This window comes from Triturus cristatus, chromosome 12 (genome assembly GCF_964204655.1).
Source record: "Triturus cristatus chromosome 12, aTriCri1.1, whole genome shotgun sequence".
In the NCBI taxonomy this organism is placed as follows: Eukaryota; Metazoa; Chordata; class Amphibia; order Caudata; family Salamandridae; genus Triturus; species Triturus cristatus.
Window position 1 is genome coordinate 841385419 of NC_140595.1, and position 12361 is coordinate 841397779.

A 12361-nucleotide genomic window follows, 5' to 3' on the forward strand; every position below is an offset into this window, starting at 1 on the left:
CCACCCCCCTTTGGCGGATGAGGGCATTTTATACCCTCTTTCCCTCTTCATTTTAACATGCAACATTTTAGGGGTAGAGAAATGTTCTGATTGGACAGTCTGGGGTCATCTTGTAATTTTACAAAAGTTTCTCAGGGTAAACTGGTTCTCCATGAGACTTGGCATAGCAAAGCGTAATTTATATACTATTCATTTGGTTCACAGGCAAAAGTTCAGGAAGTAATGTTTAGAGGAAGAGAAAGCTTCTCAGTACAGGTTCTGCATTGTCCCCTTTGTGGTTCACACCGTCCATCAGTTGGCAAGCAACCACACTCATATCCTTGACAAGGAACACAGTGTCACAGAGCTGAGGTCACTTGGAGATCTCCAGAGCCATCCGATTCTGCGTAGAAGTTATCGCGCTCACATGACGGCGGCTTCATAGGGACTCCATTTTAGGTACTGCGGCCTAGCAGGCCCGAATGCCAACTTGAGCAAAAACAGACATAACAATAATTAAAATATAGAAATGGAGATTCTAATGTTTAACCCACACTAATCCCAACATATATTAGTATTTACCTAGCTTGTAGCAACATGTAAAGCAATATTACTCACCATTCTGTAGTACTGAAAGCGCAGACCATCACAAAGCAAAATGAATCATGCAATTTTCTACTTCACCACAAATCTAAAGTTAGTTTGCATACCATAATTAATTAATTAATTGTTCTGCCATGCAATTAGCATTTAGTCCCACGTGTATCTCGTGTTTATCAAGGTGTAAATGTTGGTTAGTAATATTTCAATTCAAACCAATTAGTACGAGTTAGATTTAAAATGATTACGTAATTAATTTCATGCAAGTCAGAGGAGGTATACAACATTTTGTTTTACCTGCTCCATCATGGGCTATCGAGCAAAGGTCCCATGTCCTTATTGTGGCAAGATTGATTTTACCCAACAGAGCCATCACAACGCTGCCACCTTGGGCTCCCTGAAGGCACCACCGCAGTATTTCAGTCACTGAAAGGGTGACCAGCGAGGACAGATCCTTCGACGACCAAGAGGGAAGAGGGCCAACGGTTATACTGCTGCCCAGCCTGGGTGACTGTGTGAGAGACTGTTGGTGAATGGAATGTTCCTGTGTGTGAGTCACTTGGTGATGGGCTGAGCAGCAGCGAGGCTGCTCCTTGTGGGGCTCTCATCCTGTAACATCCTGCTTGAATAAAGATACCTGAAGATTCTACATGGACCAGTCTACTTTTATTTACAACACCAACCCTCTCTCATCTTCTGCCCTAAGCTAAGCCTGCTTCCTCTCTGCACTAGGGTTGTGTTTTGTGTAGAAAGGTTTTAGTATTAAAGAGAGGGTCCGTCTGATGTTAAGCAGTGAAGGTCTCACCAACCATGACCAGGAGAGAACACGCAAAGCTTCGGGGAGATCAAGATGAACGTGGAGCTTTGTGTGGCCAAAGAAATGTAAATAAAGAGATAACATTGATACAAAGAGTGAGTCCTCTAATGTTCTAGGAAATTTGAAGCAATTGCATGACTGGCTTGGCAGAGGGGGAAGAGTTGGGTACCGCGTGGCAGAGACCAACAAGAAAAGAGCTGAGCCCTAATGAGAAAGATGCTCTTCTTTAGGATAAAATGGGGCAGGAGGGTGTGTTAGTGTCGCTGTGGCTAGGAAGGTGAGCTATTGGTGCGAAATTGATCATACTAATACAGATGAGATAGTAAGGTGCCAATGTTGGCCGAACTGTGCCATCCATGTTTCACGCTGCATGACACTCTTGAAGAAAACTCATAGCAACCTAGGTGTGCGGAGTGCCCTTGGGCAGGGCCTTTCCAAGATCTTGGTTTACTGTGAGACAACATCCTTGGTTTCTTGGTGTCTGTGTCTGTTAAAAGGTCTGATGCTCGTGTAGGGATATGTCAATATTAATTTGCAGGTATATTGAGGAAATGTTTTATTTTACCTTCTGTTGTCACCTTGCAGGTGAAGACCAGTACGCTGTATTCCGTGCGACTGACACATGGCGAGTTTACTTGGACCATAAAGAAGAAATACAAGCACTTCCAAGAGCTCCACCGAGACCTTCTGCGCCACAAAATCTTCATGAGCTTCCTTCCCTTCAACCCACTGGCCAGGTAACCGCGCCGGCTGTAGAGTTCCTTAATGGATAGCCTTATCACCTATCAAAGCAAACCTATTATGGCCACGCACAGAAAATGTACCAAGGGTTTCCATGGCTGTTTAAATCTTTCCCATTGGTTGTAATGGTGGATTATAAGCATCATGCCTGGCATCTGCAGTGTTACGGGTGCACCTTTCCAATATGGCCTCCACTGTTTACAGTCATGCAGCTGGTTAAGGAAGTGCATGTCCTCACAGCGGCCATGTCTTGGTCAGTCACTGTTGGGTCTGCTTGATTGGAACAAGTGGGTTTATGTTTTTTCCCCCTAAAGTATATCCTATGTCTCTGTGAGAGACTTTTTGGGTCAAAATGTAGTTGTTTATTATCAATAGCTGTTGGATGAGTTTGGTGCTGGCGTTTGAGAGAAACCTGCTTTTGACTACTTTACACACCCTTAATTCTTTTCAGGAAGTAAATCACTGAAAAGGTGAATACTCAGATTGCCCGGAGTCACCCTGGTGACCACTGTTTGATAAATGACGAGATGGCTCTTGCTTGTGGGAGTGCTGTCACAGCCAATAATGCACTGCTCCCTTTTAAGGCCTTACTATCCCCCGCCAGTGTTGGATTACATATGTCGGTTTCTCCATCCAGTTGGCGCAAGTCTCCGCTGGTGTGAAGCCCTGTGAACATGGTGCACTGTTAGAGCAGCATGCATGCTGTGCTTTCATCCCACGCCTTGCTCATGCCGTGGTGTTTTGCACTTACTCGTGACACGATGATAGGTCACTTTCGCCAGTCCCGCCCTGTAAGTGCCTGTACCATGAGTTGATGTGTGGCCGTCCCCCTGCTCTGGACCGCTTCTATTTCTGCTTTAGTTTCTTGAACATGGGCGCATCAGCACCTGCACATCTGGGTTGACCTCCCTCAACAGCGACTTCAGGGGACCATTCCTCCCCCTCCTTTGTGGTGGGCCGGATTTTTCACTTATTCGATCGAGCATTTCCCCAGGGGTGGAGTCATTTAAGGCCATTTTTTTTTTAATCCACGGGTCCTCCTGGTGCCTCTGGCACTTTCTCCAGTTCCCAAGGGTTAATTGTAGGGTGCCACTCGAGCTTCAAAGGAGAGAGGGAGAGAGATCAAAAGAGAGAGAGAGAGAGGGATCGAGATCAAGAGAGAGAGATCGAGATCAAGAGAGAGAGATCGAGATCAAGAGAGAGAGATCGAGATCAAGAGAGAGAGATCGAGATCAAGAGAGAGAGATCGAGATCAAGAGAGAGAGAGATCGAGATCAAGAGAGAGAGATCGAGATCAAGAGAGATCGAGATCAAGAGAGATCGAGACCAAGAGAGATCAAGATCAAGAGAGATCGAGATCAAGAGAGAGAGAGAGATCGAGAGAGAGAGATCGAGAGAGAGAGACAGAGAGAGAGAGAGAGATCGAGAGAGAGAGATCGAGAGAGAGAGATCGAGAGAGAGAGATCAAGAGAGAGAGAGAGAGATCGAGAGAGAGAGAGATCAAGAGAGAGAGAGAGAGATCAAGAGAGAGAGAGAGAGATCAAGAGAGAGAGAGAGAGATCAAGAGAGAGAGAGAGAGATCAAGAGAGAGAGAGATCAAGAGAGAGAGAGATCAAGAGAGAGAGATCAAGAGAGAGAGAGAGAGATCAAGAGAGAGAGAGAGAGATCAAGAGAGAGAGAGATCAAGAGAGAGAGAGCTCAAGAGAGAGAGAGATCAAGAGAGAGAGATCAAGAGAGAGAGAGATCGAGAGAGAGAGAAAGAGAGATCGAGAGAGAGAGAGAGAGAGAGAGAGAGAGATCAAGATCGAGATCAAGATCAAGAGAGATAGAGATCAAGAGAGAGAGAGAGAGAGAGAGAGACACTTTAGAATGTAATAGTGATCGCTCCATGAGCTCACACGAGCGGTGTAGGGCGCCTTCAACTAGACATGCTGGAAGGAGCGCGATCACCAAAGGAAGTACCTTCTTGTGGCTCGTCGGAACCTGGTTCTTAAGATATACAAGTGGTATATGTTTCTATTCCCATTACAGGGAACAAAGGACAGTGTTTGTGACTATCAGGCATATGTACATTTATTCTATCACCCATTGAGGTGTAACAGGGATCGGTATTTTGGTCCTGAGGAAGAAAGCCAAGGGGATGGCTTCTGAAACACGTCGACATTGTAGGAGGTGACTCATTATAGTACACCATCTGCACCTTCCCACTTTTACTATTCTCAGCCAGGGAAGACAATAAAGTATTTTCGTTCCACGAGCCAGAGAATTTTTAACCATCTTACATTTTCTTTTTACGATCCCACGCACTACACATACTCACCAATCACTGAATAAAGTGCTCCTGCGTCTACGTAAGTCATAGCACGCCCCGTCCCGTAGAGGGGCGGGAAGACCCCAATGTTGAAGCATGACACTGGATCAGGTTTCAGCGTGTGAGGGTATTTTAAAAAATTTTGAAACATTGCCCTTCCCACAAATTGAGAGAAGGAGTTCTGATCCTTTTGCACCATTTTTCACGTATGACTAAACACCTCAAATAAAAATAGCAGCACACACATGGCTGCATATATATTCACATAATACATGGTAGAATCCCTATGTTGGATAACAAGGCCATATTCCTGCTGCACGTGCAGGCGACTGCTGTCTGTGTAGGTGTTTTTTATCCTCGAATCACAATTCACTTCATCTTGGGGTATTTTACCAGTGCCAGGGGATCAGACTACCCCTCCTACCTCCAGACTTGCTTCCTGGTTTATTTCTAGACTCCAATCCTTAGGACAAAAGGCACATTCTGGTCTAAATACTGTGGAGTGTAGACCACCCTTCTCCCAGGGTAATTGATGTTCTTGTGTGCGTGTGTGTCTGTGTGTTCATAGCGAGCTTCTATGCCATATAATAATTATTGTAGGGAGTGAAGAGGTGGCTGGAGCTCCACAGCAGACCCTTCCTCCCCTCTTGCAGGATTCTGTCTACTCCATTCTCTTCCTTGTTTCGTTGACTGCACTATTCCCTTTCGTGTTGCAGGTTCGCCATTCAGCGGACTCGTGTGGAGCCCACCTCTGCGGAGATGCCATCCCTCCCGCGTGGCAGCGACGACTCCGCCAGGCGGGCCTCCAGCAAACAGGTGGGTGCAGTGTCTCTTACCTGCTCGTGGGGCACTGACAGGTGTGGGGGTCCAGAAACAAAAGGAGCCCCCAGGCAGAGTGAACTTGGAATGCCATTGGAGTGGTGTTGAGTGCTGAGTGGAGGGCCTGTGGTAAACCGATGGTCTTCATTCTTGAAGCAGGGTGTATGTGAGACCAGCAGGCAGCCAGCCCCCTCCCCAGGGCGCTTACTTCCCATACTCTGATCATTTGCTTCTGTGAAGGGTCCATCCGTACAACGTTTGTATCTCTTTTCACACGGCAGGGCTCTTTCTTGGAGTTTAAGCTTTTACTTCAGCTCGCTATTCCATGGCCGACCTCCTTGTCGCCTCTAAAGACCGACCTCCTGATTCGCCACCCGTCTAAATTCAGAAGTTGACACGAGTTGTACCCACTGTCATACTGCGCTTTTCTGAATTCATGAGGTAACTGGTAAGCAGATCTCCTGGGCAGCCCAAACTCGGGAGTCAGCAGCCCATTCCGAGGTCCTTAAACACCCAGTTGTAGGGGACACCCAAGGAGATGAGCTGGACAAACTCTGGACGGAGGTTCATATAAAAACTAACCAGAGACGTTAATTGTGAGAAAGTGGATTATTGGTTATAGTAGATGTTCGCCCACCTCAAGGAATATTAACACTCACTTGTCAGCGTAAACCCCAAAGTTAGTATATTAACCTGAGCTCAACCCCCTGGTGGCACCGAGCAGACAGGCTTCACTTAGGGCAATGTGTAAAGTATTTATGCATAGCAAAACAGTAACCAAGTCAAAACACCAAACAGTAAAAATCCTAAACTGAATTCAGAAAATAGAGCAGAATTTAATAAAACAAATGACACCAAACTGACAAAGATCCAATAAGGGGGACTGAAGACATGAATTTTTTAAGTTTAAAGTAAAAAAAGCATCAAAAGGCCTAAGTGCAAATGATAGTCTTGGAAGGGGTAGCCCAGGACTTGGCACGATTTCATGGCTGACTGAGAGGGAGCACGGGTCGATACATCAAGCAGGCTCATCCTGGTCGAAGATGGTACCTTCTGACTTAGTGTTTAATATCAAAGTTGGATACCTTTGCCACAAGGTCCCCCTGACGGCTAAGGAGGTCTTGAATCCACAGATTTTCTAAGCCCTGACTATTCTGGGTCTCTGGAGCAGCTCCCCTGAGACACTTCTAAGGCTGCTCGGCAGTGCTTAATTTGTAAAAAAAAAAGTACGTGCCAGGGCCCTCAGGAGGCCACTGCAGCCAATATCACCCATTTCCCTGCTAGCGCTGCCAATGACTGCTAACCATCACCCTTCTACAAGTGCAACAATTCAGACTATTCCAGGCCCCCAAACCTATTAGATTAGCATGAGCGGCAGGCAATGGTCCTTTCAACGTATATTGAATTAGTAAACAACTGTTGTTATACTCACTGTAAATCAGACAAACAGCCCACCATGTGGCAGACTGTCATAAGTGCCGGTGTTGCCAATTAAGCGCCGATGCCAAACACCGGAACCCACTGGCTCAAATTAAGCACTGCTGCTAGGACCTCGGGGACAGCACTTAGGGGCCAGGACTCTCTCCAGCCAACAGCAAGGCCCAGTCCAGACCCAGTTGGTACTAGTCAACTGGTCACTTCAGGAAAAAGACCTCTTCCAGCTTGTTGGGTCCCTGTAGTCCCATCGAAGGCCAGCCAACTGACACCTGAAGTCCACTTCTTTGTCCTGGATACAAGAGGAAACAAGTCCAGTCCTACAGGGCTCCCCTCAGTCACAGATGGCAGGTCCAGTCCACTTCTGATCTTCCGCAGATCCATAAAGTGTTCTGAGGAGAGTGCCATGGGGTGCCACAACTATGGTTGGCACCAGCTAGCAGATTAGGTGACTCCTGGCTCCTCCCTAACCAATGGGGTGAAAGAGCAGGTTCTGTTGCTCTACTGCAGTCCCTCCCACAGTGCGTCTTAATCCCAATATTCAAGATGGGGAAACACTTCCTCCTTTATGCAGGACTTGTGTGTCCACCCAGAGGTTTGGCCAGAGAAATTAGCAGCCCCCTCCTCTAAGGTCAATCAAAACCAGCTCCTGGGGTTAGTGTCCGCCTGGCTGAAGGACGAAGGGTTGCCTTCTCCAGGTCTCACTTTACATTTACTAGTGAAAGGGCAGACTCCTTTCCAAGTAAAAGAAGTTCTTTGGTCCACCCTCATTTGCAAGGGAATGAAAAACAGCTCCCTACACTCAGGCCATTCTTCTGTTCTTGAAGGACACCTCATTAAGGTCAAGCAGTTGCAGACTAGTTGTTAGTCGGCTAATTCTAATTAGCCTACTGGAGATTCATGAAGATAAAACGTAACTTTCTAAAAGTTACTTTTCATAAATATTTGTTAAAAACCCAACTTTTCCATTAGATTGGATTTTTACTGAATGTTAAAAATAGGCTTTGAATTACTTCTGTAGCCATTTACTATCATAAATTAAAATGTGCACTTTATAATCTGTACTTTAACCTTTTCTAAGCTTCACCTGCAGCCTTGTCAGTGAAAATGCCTTTTTTGGGCCTAGTCACAAGAGGAAAATGCCTATTTTAATTTTGTACATGTTACACTTTTAAATCTCAGCCAGCCTAGATATTGGATGAAGATGTAGCTAGGGATCACTTATTAATATTTAAATGCAGGGTTCCCCCCTGTCAAAAGAGGTTATTTTGACAGGTTTAAAATTAGATGTTGAAGCTGCTGCAGTCAGGCTACACATGATAGACCTGAAGCTATGTTTTACGGGCCATCTCTGCAGATGGCACCACAAGTGCTGCAGTCTACAAGTGTCTTTAAACTTCCAGACCATGAATGCATCTCCTACACCATATACTATGGACTTATAGTCCAGTTAAATATGTCAACCTGGGTTAGGCCAAATGACCCATGTTTAAACGGGGATGACCGCAATTTTACTCCTATGTAGCCAGCGTGAGGAGCACGGAACTGGCCAAAAAGTTCTCAGAGTGTGAACCTCCTGAAACCAATCCTGCTTTAAACCGCATAAACCTGACACTCTGGTGGTGACTGGTCTTTTCTTCTACATTTTGCATGAGACTCCTCTTCCGTTCGCACTCCAGCACTTCATACTTAAGGTACCCTGTGCCTCGTGGTCTTCCCGTGTCAAGATCGCACTTCTTTGACGGTCTGAATATGGTCAGTTCTCTACTCCAACTGTCCTATCAGACTCTGTGTGCTCCTGATGGGTCACTACAGCTCCACAAAGATTTTCTGCTTTGCTCTCTGTTGTCTAACCTCTAAGTCGGTCTACTCTCCTCACCGCCGTTCTAGAGTTATTAGAAATCACTTACTTACAGAGGACGGCTGGGGAGCGATTCGGGAGTCCTTGAGAGTAGACACATGACCTTACCAGATATCCACAAAACATGTTGCTGTCAGAGACATGTTTTCTGTTGCTGAAAGATCCCCTGGCATTTCTCCAGGAGAGAGTTTTGATTGCCACAGAGAGCACTATTGCAATGTTTTACGTGATCCAACAGATGGTCACGAGCTCCGATCAGCCGCGTTCCTTCCTCAAGGGAGACGGATGTTCGCTCTTGGACAGAAGATGGACTCTTTCTACTCATCTAACTTCTCTAATCTTTCTTTCCCCTCCCCAGCCTTTTCAGCCAGTGGTCACCAGTCCCATGATCCTGGTGACCTGAAGAAGTTTTCTTGTTACCGTCACCTTTCCTTCGACTCTACATGAATTTCAGGCTCTCTTCTGTAGTGCGTTAAGGTTTTTCTGTAAAGTTAGCATGCTTCTCAAAACCCCTTTTCCCCAATAGTCTATATCGATTTCTGGTACTCTGTGCTTTTAGCTTTTCTCCTAAATCCCTCTTCAGAAGCAGAGCGGACGTGGCTTACCATGGACTTTTAAATGTGGGCACCATCTTGATCAGACGAAGGACTTGCGAGGGTGGCTCATCGATACGGTGGCACAAACTCTGGCAATCCACCTTTTAAAATACCCTTCAACACACAGTGATGGTTTTACCCCAGTTCCTTGCCTCAGCTCATCAGACACCCCATCTCGGACTGTGTCTCCCAGTGAGAGACTACCAGACAAGGACTGGATCAAGGGGAGCACAGGGCGCTTAGCGAGGAGTCTACCTCCTGCACATGGCTACGAGGAGAACCGCAGGAAGGAGAGGGGTCTGTGAGCTGCGAGAAGACGAACCTCAGGAAGGAGAGGGGTCTGTGAGCTGCGGAAGAGAACCTCAGGAAGATGAGGGGTCTGTGAGCTGCGAGAAGAACCACCTCAGGAAGGAGAGGGGTCTGTGATCTGTGGGGAGAGAACCTCAGGAAGGAGAGGGGTCTGTGAGCTGTGAAAAGCAGAACCTCAGGAAGGAGAGGGGTCTGTGAGGTGCTGGAGGACACAAACTCAGGAAGGAGAGAAGTCTGTGAGCTGCGGGGAGAACCTCAGGAAGGAGAGTGGTCTGTGAGTTGTGGAAGAGAACCTCAGGAAGGAGAGGGGTCTGTGAGCTGTGGAAGAGAACCTCAGGAAGGTGAGGGGTCTGTGAGCTGTGAGAAGAAGAACCTCAGGAAGGGAGTGTGGTCTGTGAGCTGTGGAAGAGAACCTCAGGAAGGTGAGGGGTCTGTGAGCTGCGAGAAGAAGAACCTCAGGAAGGAGAGGGGTCTGTGAGGTGCAGGAGGACACAAACTCGGGAAGGAGAGGGGTTTGTGAGCTGCAGAGAGGAGAACCTCAATGGAGAGAGAGGTCTTTGAGGTGCAGGAGGAGGAACTCCGGAAGGAGAGGGGTTTGTGAACTGCGGGAAGGAGAACCTAAAAAAGTAGAGGGGTCTGTGAGCATCGGTGAGGACAAATTCAGGAAGGAGAGGGGTCTGTGAGCTGTGGGAGAACACAACCTCAGGAAGGAGAGGGGTCTGTGAGCTGTGGGAAGAACTGCTGGAAGGAGAGGGGTCTGTGAGCTGCGGGAGGACAACCTCAAGAAGTAGAGGGGTCTGTGAGCTGCGGGAAGGAGCACCTCAGGGAGGAGAGGGGTCTGTGAGCTGTGGGAAGGAGAGCCTCAGGGAGGAGAGGGGTATGTGAGCTGAGGGAGAACACAACCTCAGGAAGGAGAGGGGTCTGTGAGCTGCGAGAAGATGAACCTCAGGAAGGAGAGGAGTCTGTGAGCTGGGGGGAGGAGAACCTCAGGAAGGAGAGGGGTCCTGAACTCCCAGTGGGTCCCTCTCCTGTATATAGCCTGACCGGAGATCTAGAGATCAAAGCTCCTGCCCTGAACGCCTGGTGGGTCCCTCTCCTGCACATGTCCTGACTGGGGATCTACAGATCAAAGCTCCTGTCCTTAACTCCCAGAGGGTCCATCTCCTGCACATGCCCTGACCGGAGATCTAGAAATCAAAGCTCCTCCCCTGAACCCTGGTGGGTCCCTCTCCTGCACATCTCCTGACTGGGGATTAACAGATCAAAGCTCCTGCCCTGAGCTCCTGGTGGGACCCTCTCCTGCACATGGCCTGACCCGGGATCTAGAGATCAAAGCTCCTGTCCTGAACTCCCTTTGTAATATCTTGATTGCCCCGTCATAAGTTCCTTCCAATGTAAAAACTAAAAAAGCTGTGTATGTTTCTCTGCTAAAAAAAAACCTTGAGCAGACTCAAAACTTCTCCGCATCTTCTGTCATCTCCTTGCTACCCTTTTCTCAAATGACCCACATTTGTAAAAGGAAAAAAGCAGAAGTATGGTGAGACCTTTTCTTTGGGTCGGGCAGTAGCAGGATCTGTTGAGGAAACTGTTGTTTAAGATTGCTGTTTCAGAACCTACTATTTCAAGGAGTTATTCCTTGTCTCGCCAAAGGTGGCAGTAGCGAGCAGTCAAAGCTGACTCCACGAGGTTATAAAGGTATTGGAACTCCAATTGGGTATGTCGCATTTAGGACAGTGACGTTATCCAGCCGGCCGAGCGATGCTTTCAAAAGGGACTCATTTAATGAAGGTGGTGTGGAATGAAAAACAAAGAAGTGTGTTCTGTGACTAGTAGCCCCCAATATCCATAAAGCGTCCTGCGATGGCTCTGTGTGTGCAAAGGTGATGACAGGGAGTTGCCCACCCGGCGAGACTCAAGTGCTGTGAGGCAAAAGGAAGTGACTGGATCCGGGTAGGAAAGGCGGGGCCACTTGCTGGGATGATTCTTTTTATGGCTGCGGATAAACGGTCGCCTTGCTTGGGCTGGCGTGGCCCCTGGTGCACAACCCAAAAGGCAGCTGCATCCTGTGTTTGGTGTGCACAGAGTCGGTGTGCCTGTGCTCACAAGGCCAGCCGGCGCATTGCCATGCGCAGAATGACCACGGGTCACTGGGCAAGTCCAGTGTGACGTGCGACGAGCTCCCAGCACTGCGCTGGCAGGCTTCTTTTTTCCCTCCAGTCCCGGTTTGCGCATCTCTTCTGCATGTTTTTAAGTTAGTTCAGTTCTCTGCCTCTCTTAGAGATGGCGTTTGAGCGTGATTGCTGTGTTCAGACGCTCAGTGTGCAGATGTGGCCCAGCCGTTGGTGTTTCTGCCTGCCAGTATATTAGCCCCGCACCTCTGTGTGCCAGTTGTCTTGTCTCCTCTCCTTACCTCCTGGAATCTGTGCTTTCTGTTTGCTACAGCACCGATCTGGCATGTATCTGTGGGTGTTGACCCCCCCCCCCCCCCCCCCCCGTCTGCTGAAAACCAAACACCTTCTCTTCCACTTCACTGGCGTAAAGGGGGGGCTGGGAGTCACTTGAGGTCCCGCCGCAGAGTTCTGGGGAAATATGGCTTCGGATTTGAATCGTGTCCCAATCTGGATACAATTCATGAACATTGTAATATTAATACCAGTTTAGGAGAGTCCTAGGCAGGCGTGTCCAGCCAGTCTCATTAATGGACTGTGGTTCCAGTACTACAGCTTTAAAATATATGTACTTATTTTATGAGGATTGTTGTTTATGTTTTCAGCCATTTTAGTGACAGTCACTCTAGTCTCTTGCGGTGATGGCTCAACAGTACCAGACAATTAATAGTCAATTGATGTCACTTCCTGTGAAGTAACATCTTAGGGGGGCCTCGCATGCTCCTA

General features: G+C 47.7%; 1 protein-coding gene across 5 annotated transcripts in view; it reads left to right on the forward strand.

Annotated features, from left to right (window-relative positions):
- The window catches only part of PLD2 (phospholipase D2), a 495902-nt gene that overhangs the window by 246625 nt on the left and 236916 nt on the right, over window positions 1-12361 (forward strand). For all 5 annotated transcript variants that reach the window (XM_085638423.1, XM_085638422.1, XM_085638426.1 and 2 more), the window contains 2 exons: window positions 1982-2133; window positions 5165-5264. In XM_085638423.1, coding sequence (XP_085494549.1) covers window positions 1982-2133; window positions 5165-5264 — 252 coding nt within the window. The remainder of the gene's footprint in view (window positions 1-1981; window positions 2134-5164; window positions 5265-12361) is intronic.